General features: G+C 40.3%; 1 protein-coding gene across 1 annotated transcript; it reads right to left on the bottom strand.

Moving 5' to 3' along the window:
• Positions 1–434: 434 nt before the first annotated feature.
• LOC103714326 (zinc finger CCCH domain-containing protein 20-like) lies at positions 435–2,100 on the bottom strand. Its single transcript, XM_008801531.4, has one exon. The coding sequence runs from the start codon at positions 2,045–2,047 to the stop codon at positions 902–904; it is 1,146 nt and encodes a 381-aa protein (XP_008799753.1). The 5' UTR covers positions 2,048–2,100; the 3' UTR covers positions 435–901.
• Positions 2,101–16,178: the final 14,078 nt, after the last annotated feature.

The raw sequence follows: 16,178 nt of genomic DNA, 5'->3' as shown, positions 1-16,178 counted from the left end.
TTTTAATTTTATTAGCCGTCTTCATACACGTCAGATGTAAAACATCGATTTAAAAAAAAAAATGATTGTACTTTTTTTTGCTGCCCACCATTCTAATTGAATCGTTTTTTTTTGCTGTCCGCCGTTCTAAAAAAATCCTTCAAATTAATTTTGTATCTATTTCTCAATTGCTGTTCATATTCTTTCTTTTAACTCAAATTGCAGTGCTCTAGTAAAATTAATGTAAACAGCGGATGTGCCAAAAAATAATAAAATTATACAACTCACTTACTATTCATGTAATATATATTTATAAATTTATTTTATTTTTTTTAATTAAGTGAGAACATAACTAAGCACAATAGGTTTTGGCGGGGATGGAAGCAGGAGGCCTCCATGAAGAAGGCTCGGAGTATGAACGAATTGAGATGATGGAACATAAATATTACACATAATTAATTAGCCTATATATGCATATTTATCCAAAAAAAATATTGCACAAAAATTACAAGTTCTTGCAGTAACTGGACATCATATTTACATTCAAATGGAAATTTTGACAATGGAATTAACTTCCAGATTAAAAAAAAGGCAAAGAAAAATCAGCAAAAAATTAACCCTCAAAATAAAAATAAAAGTAAAATTGAGCAAGCCCCGTCCGGTAGCTCTTGGGCATCAGCAATCCACGCATTAAACTCATAGAAATCACAATTCTTCTTCTAAACCATTTTTGCCCCATCAGATGCCAAAGCAGCGTTCCAGCGCTTAATATATACACAGTATCAGTTTCTCTCTTTTGTTTTTTTTTTCCGAGTCGATATCAACAATTATGAAATAAATCAGGCAGCCAAATAACCTCCTCAATCCTCATAAACTCTTTTCTGTTTTACTTTCCGTCGCCGGAAAAGTACCCATTTGGCGATTACTTCACCAACTCCGAAATCCACCCGAAGTCCGGCACCCCCGCGGCCGAGGCGCTGCCTCCGCCGGCGTCCGAACACCCCTCTGCCGCTTCATCCTCCCCTAAACCCTCGAACAGCCTTCCCCTCATTCCCCTTCCGAACTCCTCCGTCTCCTCCTGCCCCCACCCAAACCCGCCACCACCCGCCGCCGTCGGCGTCGCCGGCAAGCTAGCAAACCCCGCCTTGAAAGCCCCGACTCCCCTCGGCGATCCAAATCCACCAACCATCCCAGCACGCCAAGAACACGGCACCGACTTCGCCTTGCTCAGCTGCAGCTTCCTAATCGCCGTCAGGACCTCGTTCATCGCCGCCTCCCCCACCGGAGAGACCGGCGGCGATTCCGCCGTTGGGGACATGGCCGGCGAGATCAGCGTCGATCTCGGCGACGAGATCAGAATCTTAGACATCCGGGGCGGCGCCCCGTCGTACGACTCCGGTGCCGGCCGCGGCGGCGGCGACCGGGGGCTCAGCGGGAGGACGCGGAGCTGGTCAGGAGTGTGGGCGAAGAAGCAGACGCGGCGGCGGCAGGCCGTGCCGTCCTTGCAGAATTGGGTGCGGTACCGCGTCGGGTGGAGCCAGCTCTCGAACACCCCGTGAGCGAGCTCGCAAGCGTCGCCGCGCTCGCAACGGGCGGTCTTCCGGAACTCCGGGCAGGCGGTGCCGGAATAGTGGAAGCGGCGGGGGTCCCGACGGCGGGCTTTCTCGCCAGGGTGAGCGTAAGGACACTCCGTCCAGTCGTGCGACCGCCCTCGCGGGCACCGCCGCACCTTGAACTCGTACATCCGGAACTCGTCGCAGGAGAACGCGTCGAGCAACGAGTCCATCGGCTCGTCCGAGTCGTCCAACGGCTCGTTATTCGACGGGAGGAAGCGCTGCAGCGCGGCGAGCATCGCCTCGCTGGTGACGCCGGTGACGCCGCTGACGGGGAAGGATAGCTGCATCCCGGCCGTCGGATCATGGAACACAGGCCACTGAGGTACCTGGATTGTCGGATTATGATGATTCCCTTCGCCGAACGCCATCTCGCTCTCTCTTTCCTTCGCTCTCTGTGCTTCGCCTTCAAGGCCGTAGTTTGCGTTCCGACACGGGGAAGAATATAAATGCATATAGCGTGGGTTCGGATAAGTTAACCGGGGTTAGGTTGGGGGCTTATATAAAAAATAACAACGCCGCTGGGTTTATGAGGCGGTGGGAGAGGCGAATGGCGGTATTTTGGGGATACCGCAGCTCGGCGTACAAGACGTGATATTTGGCGTTATGCGGACAGGGATGAGGCGGTGGACAGGTGGAAGGCGAAGAAGGGATGCCGTACATGCAAAATAGCGAGGTGGCTCCGAGGGGGTGATTTGGAAGGGACGCGGATGCAAGCGGATTGTTAGCGGAAAAGCATCCCAGCCGCCAATTACACGGTTGTGATTGATCAGAACCGGACCGGCAGATGTTATGTCACACGTGCGTTGCACGATGGAAAGAGAGCGAGCGGGAGAGATTAAATTGCACGGGGGAGAAATTACTGTTTAGAAGTGTTTTTTTTTTTAAAAGTTTTTTTTCATAAATACCCTGAATACCTTTTCAAAATTAAAATTTATATATATACCCTTATAAAATATTTATTTTACTATTTTATCCTTTTTTATTTTTGTTTTTACATATATATCCACGCCATCTAATATTGTTAAAAAATTAACAGTTTTAAATTAAAATGATTAAAATATTTTTAATGGATAGAGATACAAAAAGAAATAAGAAGATCAATGATAGACAAAAAAAAATAATTTCAAAATTTTATTTTATTTTTAATTAAAATGAATATAGTTTCCGGTGTTAGAAGAACCGTTATATTAGGGGTATTTGTACAAAAACAGTATTTTATGAGGGTACAAAAATAAATATAAATTTTAAGAGGGTATTCACGTAAATATGAATCTTTAGAAGAGTATTCATACAAAAATTTTTTTTTTTTTAAAATACATCGGCGAGTCATAAAGTCAGAAATAAGCAGACAATGCAGAGCAGATGGGACAGAGTTGTGACTATCCTAGATAATATCTCTGAAATGATGGACCACATAAAAGACCACCCAGTTGGAAGTGTACTTATAGCTTGAACATAATAGACTTATTAGATTTAGATAGATAGATATTCAAGCCATGGTCAAGAAACTTAATTTTTTGAGTTTTATATCTAGAACCTATTTCAGTATACCTAATTAGAAGACCAATATATAGAGTGAAGTCCTAGACAAATATCACTATTATCATACACTGAAACTCTTGTTTCTATTTTTTACTTTGAGTTATATTTTCTTTTAGAGTATACTTTTGTTGCGGTGGGCGGAGAGCGGATACAGAAGGGTTGGCGACATGGGGATGCCGCCTAAGTAGATTGTATGATGTCTACTTCTTTTGTTCGTTTCTATAAAATTTATAACTCTTTTGTTTTTTTTTGTTGTATGATGTATAGCTTTTTTTGGTTATTTCTCAAAAGTTTTCTTTAGAAAGTAACGGCATCGAGACGCAGAGACTATGGGCTCTACTTTTCCAGAGTCTTCTTTGCGGTACCAAAGATATTCCCTTGGTATTATTCTTGCGTATCGTTCTACACTTACTGAGTTTTGTCTTCGATCCAACCTTAGCTTTTATCTCCCCCTGCCCAAAGTAAAAGGAGAAAAACAGAAAAATTAGAAAATATAATTAAAAAGAAACTCCAACACAACCGTGCGCCTTGATCAAATCGCAAACTTAATTGGCCCAGTGTGAATCTTTCTGATGACAAAATGTGCTTCAAAGTTCGTGCCCTTGAGGGGGGAAATCAAACAAACTTATTTGGCTTGATCTTGGAAGTGTATTGATGAGCTTTGGATCCTGGGATTTGGTGGTCCCTGATTCCCGAGCTCGCTTACGGAGGACGGCGGAGGCTTCTCGTCCGTGCATTGCAAAAGCCAAAGCTGGGTTTTTCTCACTCATTTTTCGCACCGTTCCGTTCCCACTTCTGCGACTTTCCCAGTACTCGTCCATCTACACTACTGCAGCTGTCACAAGCATCCGTCCTGCCCTTCCACCCGTATGTGTACCTTTACGTGGCAGTACACGCCAAGGGGAACCGAAAACAAGCTTAAGTGCTGCCGACCAGCACGATTATTCTGAAAGACAATTACATCATCATCATCATCGGATGAATTCGAAAGGAATCGAAAGATGAGAGCACAAACTATTCCTTGATCCACGACACAGTAATAATGATGATGAGAGATAGGAAGCCATCCAGACCAAGTATGTATTTAAGGAGGCCAATAGGACAGCGATTGGGTGGCTGCCTATGCGGCCTACCACTCGAGGTATGCCCTTTGGTCGGAGGAGAGGGAGCTGCTATTGGCATTCCGAGAGTTGTATTTGATCTTATTGGATGTATTCGTACATGCACTGTATGAAGCATCCGCTTTCAGGAAAAAAAAAGCTTAAAACTTTTTTTTTGATAAAAACGGCATTTCATATAGCTCTAACGTAAGTACATCCAGCCATATCGGAAGCAAAAAAAGAGTACAGAGTAGGGGGTATCCCTCCTACCGATGTCCAAAGGATCTCTCCGGAGTGTCGGGCTACATAGGAGGCCACCCAATCAGCTGCACTGTTTGCCTTCCGAAAAACGTGTAGAGCCTGAAAATCGCTCAACTCCTGAGACAACCTACGAATATCACGGATAAGAGGATGGCCATCACCATATCTATCCAACCCTCGAGCCCAGTCAATCACCACAGAGGAGTCCCCCTCAAGGCATAGCCGCTCAGCACCCAGTATCTGCCTGGCAAAGGATATCCCTTCCCAAGCTGCCCGCAACTCCGTCCCAACAGCAGTAAGTCCGGGCGTACGACGACCACCAGTTGCTATCATCCTCCCGAGATGATCCCTGATCACAAAACCGACACCTCCGGCCACTCCGTCCACCGACATACTACCATCGAAATTCACTTTGAGATAACTAGGGGGTGGGGGTACCCAAGAAACAAGGACGAACCTGGGCGCTGTGACAGCGGAAGAAGTACCCCAGATGTCCCCGGCCATCCCAGAAGAGAATCTCGCGGTAGCTGTGGTGATCTCCCTCGCATGACGAATCGCTCTGTCCACCACCATCCTCGGCGGTAATCTCCTGCCTTCAAACAAGCCAGAATTTCTGTCCAACTAAATATGATAAGCCAAGTATGCCCAACGAATCCCGGCATCAACAGTACTAGGCCTCCGCATGGAAACCCTCAACCAATGAATCAAATCCTGTACCGACTCAACTGAGTGGGGCAATAGGTCCGGTGACCTCCTCCAAATCTCCCTGGCTCTGGGACACTGCAATAAAACATGATCAATAGTCTCCTCCGTATCTATGCATACCTCGCACCCCTGAGTGATCCTCATCCCACGCCGTGCTAATAAACTCCTGGTCGGTAAGCAGCCCCATGCCACCTTCCAGATAAAAAGCGCCACCCGCGGATGAGTCCGCATCCACCAAATCCATCCCCCCTCTATCTGCCGGCCTGGCTCACTGCTCATCAGCTGATGAATATCCCTGGCACGCACCTGCGACCTCCCTGTCGGCACCCAGACTTGTCTGTCTGGCCTCTCCCTGGCAGGAACTGGTAGGGCCAGGACCATCTCTGCCAGCTGCGCCTCAAACACCTCCTGAATCAACTCCTCTCTCCATCGACCACCCTCCAGCTCCATCAGGTCTCTGACCCTGAGACCAGCTATCCTCGCCGTGTCCACCATCACCGGCAACCTACTAATCGGCTGTTCTGTCACCCAGCTGTCCTCCAGCACATCTATGGACCGCCCATCCCCAATGGCCCACCTGATCGCCGGTAGCACCATCCCTGCTCTAGCACAAATCTCCCTCCATATCGGTGAATGGCGGCGGCCGCCACGAATCCCAGACGCTAGAGCACCGTACTTGGCCCTCATCAAGGCAGACCACATACCATCCGGCTCTAGCACTACTCTAGCAGCCTGTCGTGCCAGCAAGACCTCCCGTCTCATCACTAGGGACTGAACCCCTAACCCTCCACACCTGGTCGGCTGACATACAACCTCCCACGCTATCAGATGAATACCCCCTCTACCTCCATTCCTTCCCGAGATAAAATTCCTGAAGATCCGCTCAAGATTCCGCACAGTCGCTACTGGGATGAGGGAATTGGATAGTAAGTAAATAGGGATCGAAGAGAGAACTGACCGCACCAAGGTAACCCTGCCCATCATGGATAGTGAATGTATCTACCAACCCTCCAATCTGTGCCTAATACTGAGCTCGAGAAAGGAACAATCCCTGCTGCGTAACCGCTGACCAGAGAGTGGCACACCCAAGTACCTCAGCATGCCCTCCTGCTCCCCCACTCTCAAAATCTCCAATATAGAAATCTTCGCCGCCACTCTGATCCTCGGGCTAAAGCATATTAATGCTGATTTGGATAAGTTGACCCGTTGACCAGATACAGAACAATAGTCCCGGAGAATCCTCTGAATGACCCGTGTATCCTGCCTCGTAGCCTGGGCTAGAAGTAGACAATCATCGGCAAAAAGCAGATGGGAAGTCGGTGAAGCGTCCAGCACGGGCCTATAAACATCCAGCTCCTGGGTGCTCATTGCCTGCCTAAGGGCTCTAGAGAGAGCATCTGCACATATAATAAAGAGTAAAGGAGATAGAGGACAACCCTGACGTAATCCCCCGGAAGACTCGAAAAATCGGGAAGGCGTCCCATTCACCAATATGGCAAAGGAAGGAGCTCTGACACACCCCATCACCCATCTAATCCATGTCTCATGAAAGCCAAATTCCTGCAAAGACTGCTGTACAAAGTCCCATCTCATCCTATCATAGGCCCTCTCCATATCAAGTTTGATCCCCATCAAACTCCTCCTACTAATTTTTTGAGGGACAAGACTTGGCACTACTAATTTTTTTATTCACAAACATGTTTCCTATTTGCTTGTAAATTAGTCATTGCATTCATAAATAAATTATAAATAATCGAAAATATTGAATTAGTTTGTTCGTTGAGAATAGTTAGCAGAATGTACCATTGTCCAAGAAAAAAAAAAAAAAAACAGGTCGAAACTTTTGAAGGTCGAAAAATAGGATCTCGTTAAAAAATAAAAGTTATGAAATATTATTTAAATTTTTTGATTCTTTATAAACATGCAAGATTTATCCAGCGAGTAGCCGATGTAAGATTACATATACATCCGCATAGATTCTCACATATATACTTTTCCATTTAAACCTTGGCTCAAATATACTCACACTGCAATTTTCTCTGGTCCATATAGCTAATACCATTTTTTCACAACTTAGAATCTCAACTAAAAAGATTAGTTAAAAGGTATTATTTGAGTTCTTTAATCTTATATAAGTATTCAAGATCTATCCAGTAAATAATTGATGTGGGACTAAATGTATGTCCGTATGGATTCTCACACGAACAACTTAGCAAGAAATTTGTCATCCCTCCCTCTCATTTCTCTCCGGCGCAAGAACTCTCTTGCTTTTTAAAGGGCGGAGCTAAACAGTGATTTTAATGTTTCAGCGAGGTTGGTAGTGCTAGCTGTAGCAGGAACGAAGAGCTGTTTGAATGCAAGGTTGAGCAATCTTATGACGAACATACTTCTTCTTGTTTTCATTACATATCCCCTCGCAGACAGCTGCGATAGGTGCTGATTTTCTTACATGCCCCTCTGTAAGCACTGCGTAGTTTGCTCATCAATTACTTCATTTTTCTACTCTTATATATATAAGTATACATTCTCGTCCCTCTACTTAAGTGCCTTGAAAGTTTATGTATAATTACTGAGACAATGCTGATCTTGTGCAGCTTCTTTAAGCACCAAGTAAAGATCCAGTCAATGTGCCAATTGTTACTCAATGTCTATGGTCACCTTCAAACTTTAACAAATTATAGAATTTTTTTTTCTTTCTGCAGCTAACTCGTTAGCTAATCCGAATCGGTGCAGTAGGGTCAACCGAGTCGAGGACATTTTGGCTATGGTTTAGATTTTAATCACATTTTGATCATAGCAACATGAGATGTGACCCACATATTTTGTAGTATTTAATGACATGGCACCTCTAATATTGGCATGCCACCTTGATCAAAAGAAAAAAAATAATTACAAAGAATGCTTTAATAGGCTTGGCTGGACTGCTTACACTTTGTAGCTTATTGTGGCCGTAAAATCATGAACTAGTCGTCAGTTGGTTCCTCCATTGTCTTTTGATGGAGCCCGGAGAATGACGCCTAAGGCGAGACAACCCCTCGTTGGCATCAGAATCAAGGACAGTGTTCCAATCCGGACCATCCCATCCTAATCGTACGTCTTCTAAAGCAGCGTCCGGCGAGGCATCTCAACCACCATCACGCTCTGAAACCACCGCTACCTAATAGGGATAGTTGGTGAGCTCCATGGACGCAGGACAGCTCAATTCTTATCCGATTTGATCCAAGTGGTTGAAACATCAAACCCATAGCTTTAGATGGCATGACATTTTATTGTGGATTTGCTGCTTTTCCATGTAGAGCAGTTACAATGCCTGGACCTACTCTGAAACCATAGGCTAGGGTTGTATCTTTCGCACGCAAAAGAAGGATTCAGCTTTCTTCGCATGAATCCGCCAGTAGATTGTAAAATGATTCTTTCAAAATTTGTTTAAGCAGACAATGGAAGAGGTTTAAAATGCTTTGATAATTGCATCAAATGCAATCCAACAATTGGCGTCGCAAAAGAAGATCAATCATAAAGATAATACTGAAACCTATATTTAAATTCTTGAATAAGAGACTCGACTCAAATAGCCTCAGCAGTTTTTCTACTTTATGCTCTTTGTTGCGAATGCTCCTAGTTTAATAGTTCAACTAGATCATTTCAACAAGGTTCGAAACTCTAAATAAATAAGAAACAAGAAGAAATACCTATTGCTTTAGCTAACCATGATGTATAATTGATTGTGCTATATTTTCTAGATTTTAAAAATAGTTTATAGAAATGAAAGGACTATCATGCATATTTAAGGAGGGAAAGTGATAAACCGCAGGGTTTGGGAATAACTTACATGAAAACATATTGGGTTCGGGTTGTATCTTTTATACGAAAAAAACGGTTGAAACACACCTTACATAGGTCTCAAAGCATTTAAATCACTTACTTTCATCAGCTTATGTAGATCCCCAAGCAGCCTTTATACGATCTAGTGGTTGATGTTGCGAAAAAAGATAAATCATTCTTTCACGCGAAGGATACACCTCAAACCTGAAGCATAATTATATTAGTTGGAAAGATAGCCAACCATTAGTCTGGTTACCAAACTAAGCTGCCCATTGGTAGGCAAAAAGAGGAAAGATCTTTTGTATAGCATCAAGTGGGTCCAAGATGTTAAGAAGATAAAGTGGGTTGGAGGGAAGTTGGAGCTGGGTCATGAGCTGGTATTATGCTATGAGACCTAGGTCATCAATTGGTACTGCACTTCGAGTGTTTAATTATATTTTACTATTATAATATGAATGTTGTGGGTTATGATTGTGTTTCCCAAGGATTACTTTGAGGCATTAACTTTGGAATTGTATTTTTTGCTCTTTTGCATGTGTTACACGTGATGGATGCTAATGCTAACATATTTGAGTCGGTGAATCACATAATAATCATTACACCTCTAGTTTTGAATGTTCCATTTGTTATAAACAATATTAGAATTGATCTATAATTTATTTTTAAAAATAGAAATAACGAAATATAGTTCTTACAATGTTATCATTTCATACAAAAGACCCATTTAATTGATAAAATCATTGAGGACTATATCCAAATGATGAAGGTTTAAGCTTGTATTTATTATAATTCATTATTACAGGGAATTTAGATTGTTTTAATCTAAAATTTATCTTTTAAAAAAAATAAAGAAACCATGTAAAAGACTAAGCCCAAGGTTTTGCGACTATGAATTAGAGTTGGAGAAGCCAACAAGGAGCTACGTCTGCTGGTGCCTTCCCGTGAGCATAAACAACTTTGGATTCATTTGGATAAGAGAAAAAAAATTTTCTTACTGAAATATTTTTCCCGCAAAGCTGAAACCTGCATATATATATATATATATATATATATATATATATATATATATATATATATATATATATATATATATATATATATATATATATCTGAAAAAAATAAATTTTTGCATGTTTAGTTGACCATTAAAAAATAACATATTTAAAATTAGCTAATATTTGGTTGAACATTACTTTTTGAGAAAGTTGTATAAAATATCTATTATACCTTTAATAAATATAAAGATGTTATTCCATTCTATCTAAAAGTTTAAAAATATTTTAATTAAAAAATCTAATTTTAGCTGATATAAATTAAACTTTTTCATGTCTACAAAAAATTTTCTTTTTTATAAAATATAAAAAATTTATTTCTAAAAAAATATTTTTTTATTATTTTTTTGAAAATTCCGATCAGTATTTTTTTTTATTTTTTGGTTGATTATGCCTTTTTTCTACATCTCTCTTGGCACCGAAAATTGTTTTCTCAAAAAGGAAAAAAATAAACAGGTGAGGACAAGACTCACTGAATCAGTGCACATTGGACCACCGCTAGAGTCCAAAATACAAGCACTGTATGTGGGTCCCACGTTTTTCGCGCTACGTGACGCGTAAGCAAGTGCAACGCCTCCGATACACCGCGTGCATTCTTGAGATTCGTGCGATAGAGACGGTTCCAATGGTGGTTTTATGCACTTGGACCCTCCTCGACGGTGGCGGACCTATTAACGGGAAACCAGACGGGTAGAATTGGCGGTTAGATTTCCAGAAGGTCGGATCAGGCCGGAGCGAAGTAAAGTCCATCCGGGTTCTAGCTAGGTTGGATTCTGGATTTCTGGTCAAATCCATAGCGGATTCATATTCAAACTTGATTTTTAAAAAAATCAAGTTTGGATCCGAATTCGGATAAATCAAAATTAGTAAGATCCACACATGCATTCTGATTCAATTAATAATTGAATTTAAGTTTTAATTTGAATTTTTAAATTCAACTATTAATACATAATTTTAGTGAGCCAGAAAAGAGTGAACACTTTTTACTGTAATCATTTATGATAGGCTGTAATACGAAAGGAGAATGATATGGAAAGTGAATAACTGGTTTTGAAAAAAAAATCAATAACTCTTGAAATATAATTGAATTTATATTTATATTCAGTTTGATTGAGATATAATCAAAATCTAAATGTCGGTTTGGAATTTGGAACTAAATTAGGGACAGACAAGAGATGAGGAGAACATGCACGAGAAAAGGCGTAAATTCTCATGAGAAAAGGTAGAATTTGGAATTAAAATAGGAACCAATTTTCTTTATATTTGCCATATTTACATATAATATGCATAGTTTGTTTTTCATTTCAGATTGTTTTTTATTCTGAATTTAGCTAAATCCGAGTTTGATCCGATAAAAACTCAGGTTTTATACATAAAATCTAAATCCGATCTGATAAAATTATCAAAAATTAAATTTATATTCATATCTAATCATTATCAAATAATTGGATAGAGTTATTAAATTTTTGAGTATTATTTACATCCTTACCTACCTGTCACCTTGATCCTACCAGTCACTTGGATAGTTCGCTCGATTACGTTGGACTACTGGGATAAAGATAACTGGATAAGGTTGAATTCGATCGAGAGTCATAAATGGAGTTGAAAATAGTTGTTGTAGAAACTATATATTTGAGAGAGTTCTCTGGTCTTCATTAAGTATATCTTATATATTCATTAGGATATCTCATGGAAAAATTGCGAAGAGGATTTTGATCTCTTAAATGAATACTATGTCCTGCAAAATCCATGAAAACATGATGATCAAAATAAAGTGCAACTATGATAGGCTCAAGGTATATGGTGCAAATTTAATCACAATATCTAAGCGGCATGGGCAAATTGAGATTTAAGAATCATGGGGCATGCTAATAAATTTTACATTGCAGTTTCTCGTAATCAATCTATGTTGGTTTTCCAATTTAAACAAAAGGAACATGCCAAAGTTGACGACACATGGTGCATGAAACAACGACCTTAATAATGAATATGAATGTCTATTATCTTTTCGACATTTTAGCAACTATTTGACGTTCTGATTCATATTATCTATTCAAACATAATGTCAAAGGTTTTACATTCTTGAATCCTCTCGATAAGATCAAACTCTCCTCTAATATTTCTATATGAAAACACATGTATGAATAAGCATACATACAACATAAATATTTACTTGTATGGCTACATATATAATCGGCATATATATATATATATATATATATATATATATATATATATATATATATATATTGTTAGATGACATTATTTTCTTTACCTAAATATCATGTTTGTATATTATTATGTGAATCTCAATGTTGAGAATTTAACGCCGTCATGCACCATTAGACATCACCATTTACCATCTGAAATGTTATCTAGACCTTCATGCAATAATTTCACTTGCGATAAAATGCAAGGGAGAGAGCTATCCAAGGAAATTATCCAAGACTTGAGGCCTAAATTTTCTTAATTTGTCTGAGAGGCAACTGCCGGTCAAGTGTCTAGTTTCCTTCAGCACCTTTTTCCGACACTTGCAAAGGAAGACTAACACTTTTATGCATTTGGATAACCGTGCTGAGCTCAAGATGATAAGCTTTCCACCTAACACCATGCGAGAAAATGAGAGAGAGAGAGAGAGAGAGAGAGAGAGAGAGAGAGGCGTGCATGACTAAAGGGGGGTCGAGGTATTGTGGATAAGAGCTGCTTCGTGGACTTAACTTGGATTGCAGCGCAAGTAAGAGCTGAATTCAAAGCCTATGCCAAGTCAGTCCACTATGCGATACAAAACCGAGCTGACGACCAGTCAAGAGACAAAAGTAAGGTGGCATGTTCTCCAGCATGAGTGTCTTCAAAATAAAGTTATAAAGACATGATAACGAAGGGAAACGATGACTTTCGTCTTTAGTATACATTGGTAATGGGGTTGGCGATGTAGATAACATTTTATACAGTATAAAACAATCCTCCTCCTCCTCCTCCTTCTTTTCTTCCTTCTGTCTCAGTGTCTTATATAATTTTTGCATTTCATTATCTTTTAGAACTTTTTTCACCAATTACTGTTTAGCTTTAGTATAATGAGTCCCATGTCGTGCTATGTTATGGATCGAAATCTAACTGTTATGATTTGAGCGTCATTTGGCTATGCCTCTAAAAGTCGCTGCAGAATAACAGCAAGATTTTCACATTTTCGAATTGAAACTTCGAAGCTCCTGGGGCCAACCGATAGCTAGAAGCCCTCTAGCATTGATATATGTAATTATAGGTGGATCTGAATTTTTAATCAAGAAGCTTGATGTTTATGATAATTAAAGATTTTCGATTAAAACAGTCTTCACTTCTTGGGGACAATACGCCATGACTGGTCCTTGCCAAGCTTCTAGTTGTCCTCCAGGAGTGAGCCCAATACAGTGGTTTTCTGGGCTTTGTTATAAACAAGCCAATCCCATTTCTTCCTGACCCAGCTGAAAGGCCTAGTCGTAGTTGTGCTTACATGGTCATGAGCCCAATGGGCTCAACTGGGTCTCGTGATCCTAAGGAGGACGATTGGAACAGGTCCATCCAAATTCACCGAGGCCTTGTTGATTTAGGTTTAGTGTATTGTTTTAAGTGGTGAGTTATTACCACGTATGTGTTTTTTTTTTTTTTTTGTTGGGATATCTATTACTTGTTGATTTAGTCTTCCTACCACGTTATAGCAGTTATGAAACGTGGGCTATGTTATTGCTTTTAGTTTTATTTTCAGTTCTCCGTAAAGTTATTTAACAGCCAAGTTTATTATTCAATATGATTAAGACGATTTCCTTCAATATTCTATCTGTGCAAATTCTTCAATCTATATTTCTTCACAATTGGTATCAGAGCCCCATCACAGGGGGCCTGATTATTAGAAGCAACGGTCTTCTACGAGTGTCTTTTTTTAGTTGAAGGATGACGACAGAGAGTTTGTTTGTATAGCCAGTGGTTCCAAAGTTTGATGGGTATTATGATCAGTGGACAATGCTCATGGAGAACTTCTTGCGATCAAAAGAGTATTGGGGGCTGGTGGAAAATGGAGTTTCTGCAGCAGCAGAAGATGCTGTTCTCACTTATGCACAGAGGAAGCATATTGACAACCAACAATTGAAAAATTTGAAAGCTAAAAACTATTTATTTCAGGCATTAGATCATTCTATTCTGGAGTCAATTCTCAACAAGAAATCTGCAAAGGATATCTGGGACTCCATGAAGTTGAAATATCAAGGCACCACATGAGTGAAACATGGAAACTTGCAAGTTCTTAGAAAGGAATTTGAAGTTCTTCACATGAAGGATGGAGAAATTGTGAATGACTATTTCGCTGGCACTCTTACTATAGCCAACAAGATGAAAGCAAATGGAGAAGATAAGGAAAGTACTGCTATTGTTGAAAAAATTTTAAGATCCATGACTTCAAAATTTGATTATGTTGTCTGCTCTATTGAGGAGTCTAAAGATATCGATACTTTAACTATTGATGAGTTACAGAGCAGTCTGATTGTACATGAACAATGCATGAGTTCACATGTTGCAGAAGAGAAGGCTCTGAAGATCACTCATGGATATTCTTCAGGAGGAAGAGGTCGTGGTCGTGGAAACTATAAGGAAGAGGAAAAGGAAGAGGATGCAACAACAAGTTCTTTGATAAGGCCACAATCGAGTGTTACAACTGTCATAAGCTAGGACACTTTGCATGGGAATGTCCAAACAAGAACACAGAAGCAAATTATGCAGAGAATGAGGAAGAAATGTTGTTGATGGCATATGTGGATACCAACAAGGTCAGTCGAGAAGACATGTGGTTTCTTGATTCTGGTTGCAGCAATCACATGTGTGGCAACAAAAATTATTTCTCAGACTTTGATGGTATTTTTCGAGACTCTGTGAAGCTTGGCAACAACACAAGCATGGCTGTGTTGGAAAAGGGAAATGTTAGGTTGCAAGTAAATGGTCTGATACAGATCATTACAAGTGTGTTTTATGTACCTGAATTGAAGAATAATTTGCTAAGTATTGGACAGTTGCAAGAAAAGGGACTTACTATTTTGTTTCAGCATGGCAAATGTATATTGTTTCATTCTCAGAAAGGTTTGATTATGGATACGAAAATGATTCCAATAGAATGTTTGTTCTGCATGCTATATCCCAGCCTATAGCATCCACTTGTTTTAATACAAACACTGAAGACATTGAACAGCTGTGGCACTGTCGATATGGATACTTGAGTTTTACAAGATTGAAGACTCTTCAACAAAAAGAAATGGTGAATGGCTTGCTGAATCTCAAACCTCCTTCGAAGCTGTGCAAAGATTGTTTGACAGGGAAACAACACAGAAACTCATTTCCTAAGAAGACCACCTGGAGAGCCGCAGAAATTCTTCAATTGGTGCGTGCAGACATTTGTGGACCAATTAAGCCCATCTCTAACAGCAAAAAAAGGTACATGCTCACTTTCACTGATGATTTTAGTAGAAATACATGGGTTTATTTTTTGGTGGAAGAATCAGAAGCTTTTGTTTTTTTTCAAAAGTTTTAAGACTCATGTTGAGAAGGAAACAAACTATTTTCTGAGAAGTCTATGCACTAATCGAGGAGGCGAGTTTATATCCCAGGAATTTGTCAATTTATATGATAAAAATAGTATACGACGACAATTAACGGCTGCATATACGCCACAACAGAATGGAGTTGCGGAACGGAAGAATAGAACAATTATGAACATGGTTCGAAGTATGCTTTCAGTAAAGAGAATTCTGAAGTCCTTCTGGCCTGAAGCAGTTAACTGGACTGTATATGTTTTGATACTTGAGTTTTACAGGATTGAAGACTCTTCAACAAAAAGAAATGGTGAATGGCTTGCCGAATCTCAAACCTCCTTCAAAGCTGTGCAAAGATTGTTTGACAAGGAAACAACACAGGAACTTATTTCCTAAGAAGACCACCTGGAGAGCTGCAGAAATTCTTCAATTGGTGCGTGCAGACATTTGTGGACCAATTAAGCCCATCTCTAACAGCAAGAAAAAGGTACCTGCTCACTTTCACTGATGATTTTAGTAGAAAAACATGGGTTTATTTTTTGGTGGAAA

This window comes from Phoenix dactylifera, chromosome 4 (assembly GCF_009389715.1).
Source record: "Phoenix dactylifera cultivar Barhee BC4 chromosome 4, palm_55x_up_171113_PBpolish2nd_filt_p, whole genome shotgun sequence".
In the NCBI taxonomy this organism is placed as follows: domain Eukaryota; kingdom Viridiplantae; phylum Streptophyta; class Magnoliopsida; order Arecales; family Arecaceae; genus Phoenix; species Phoenix dactylifera.
The sequence above is the reverse complement of the archived record's forward strand: the minus strand, read 5'-3'. Positions and strand labels throughout refer to the sequence as shown.

What these genes read in the sequence shown, in the direction of transcription:
- LOC103714326 (XM_008801531.4), bottom strand. Translation starts at nt 2,047, where the DNA reads ATGCATTTATATTCTTCCCCGTGTCGGAACGCAAACTACGGCCTTGAA.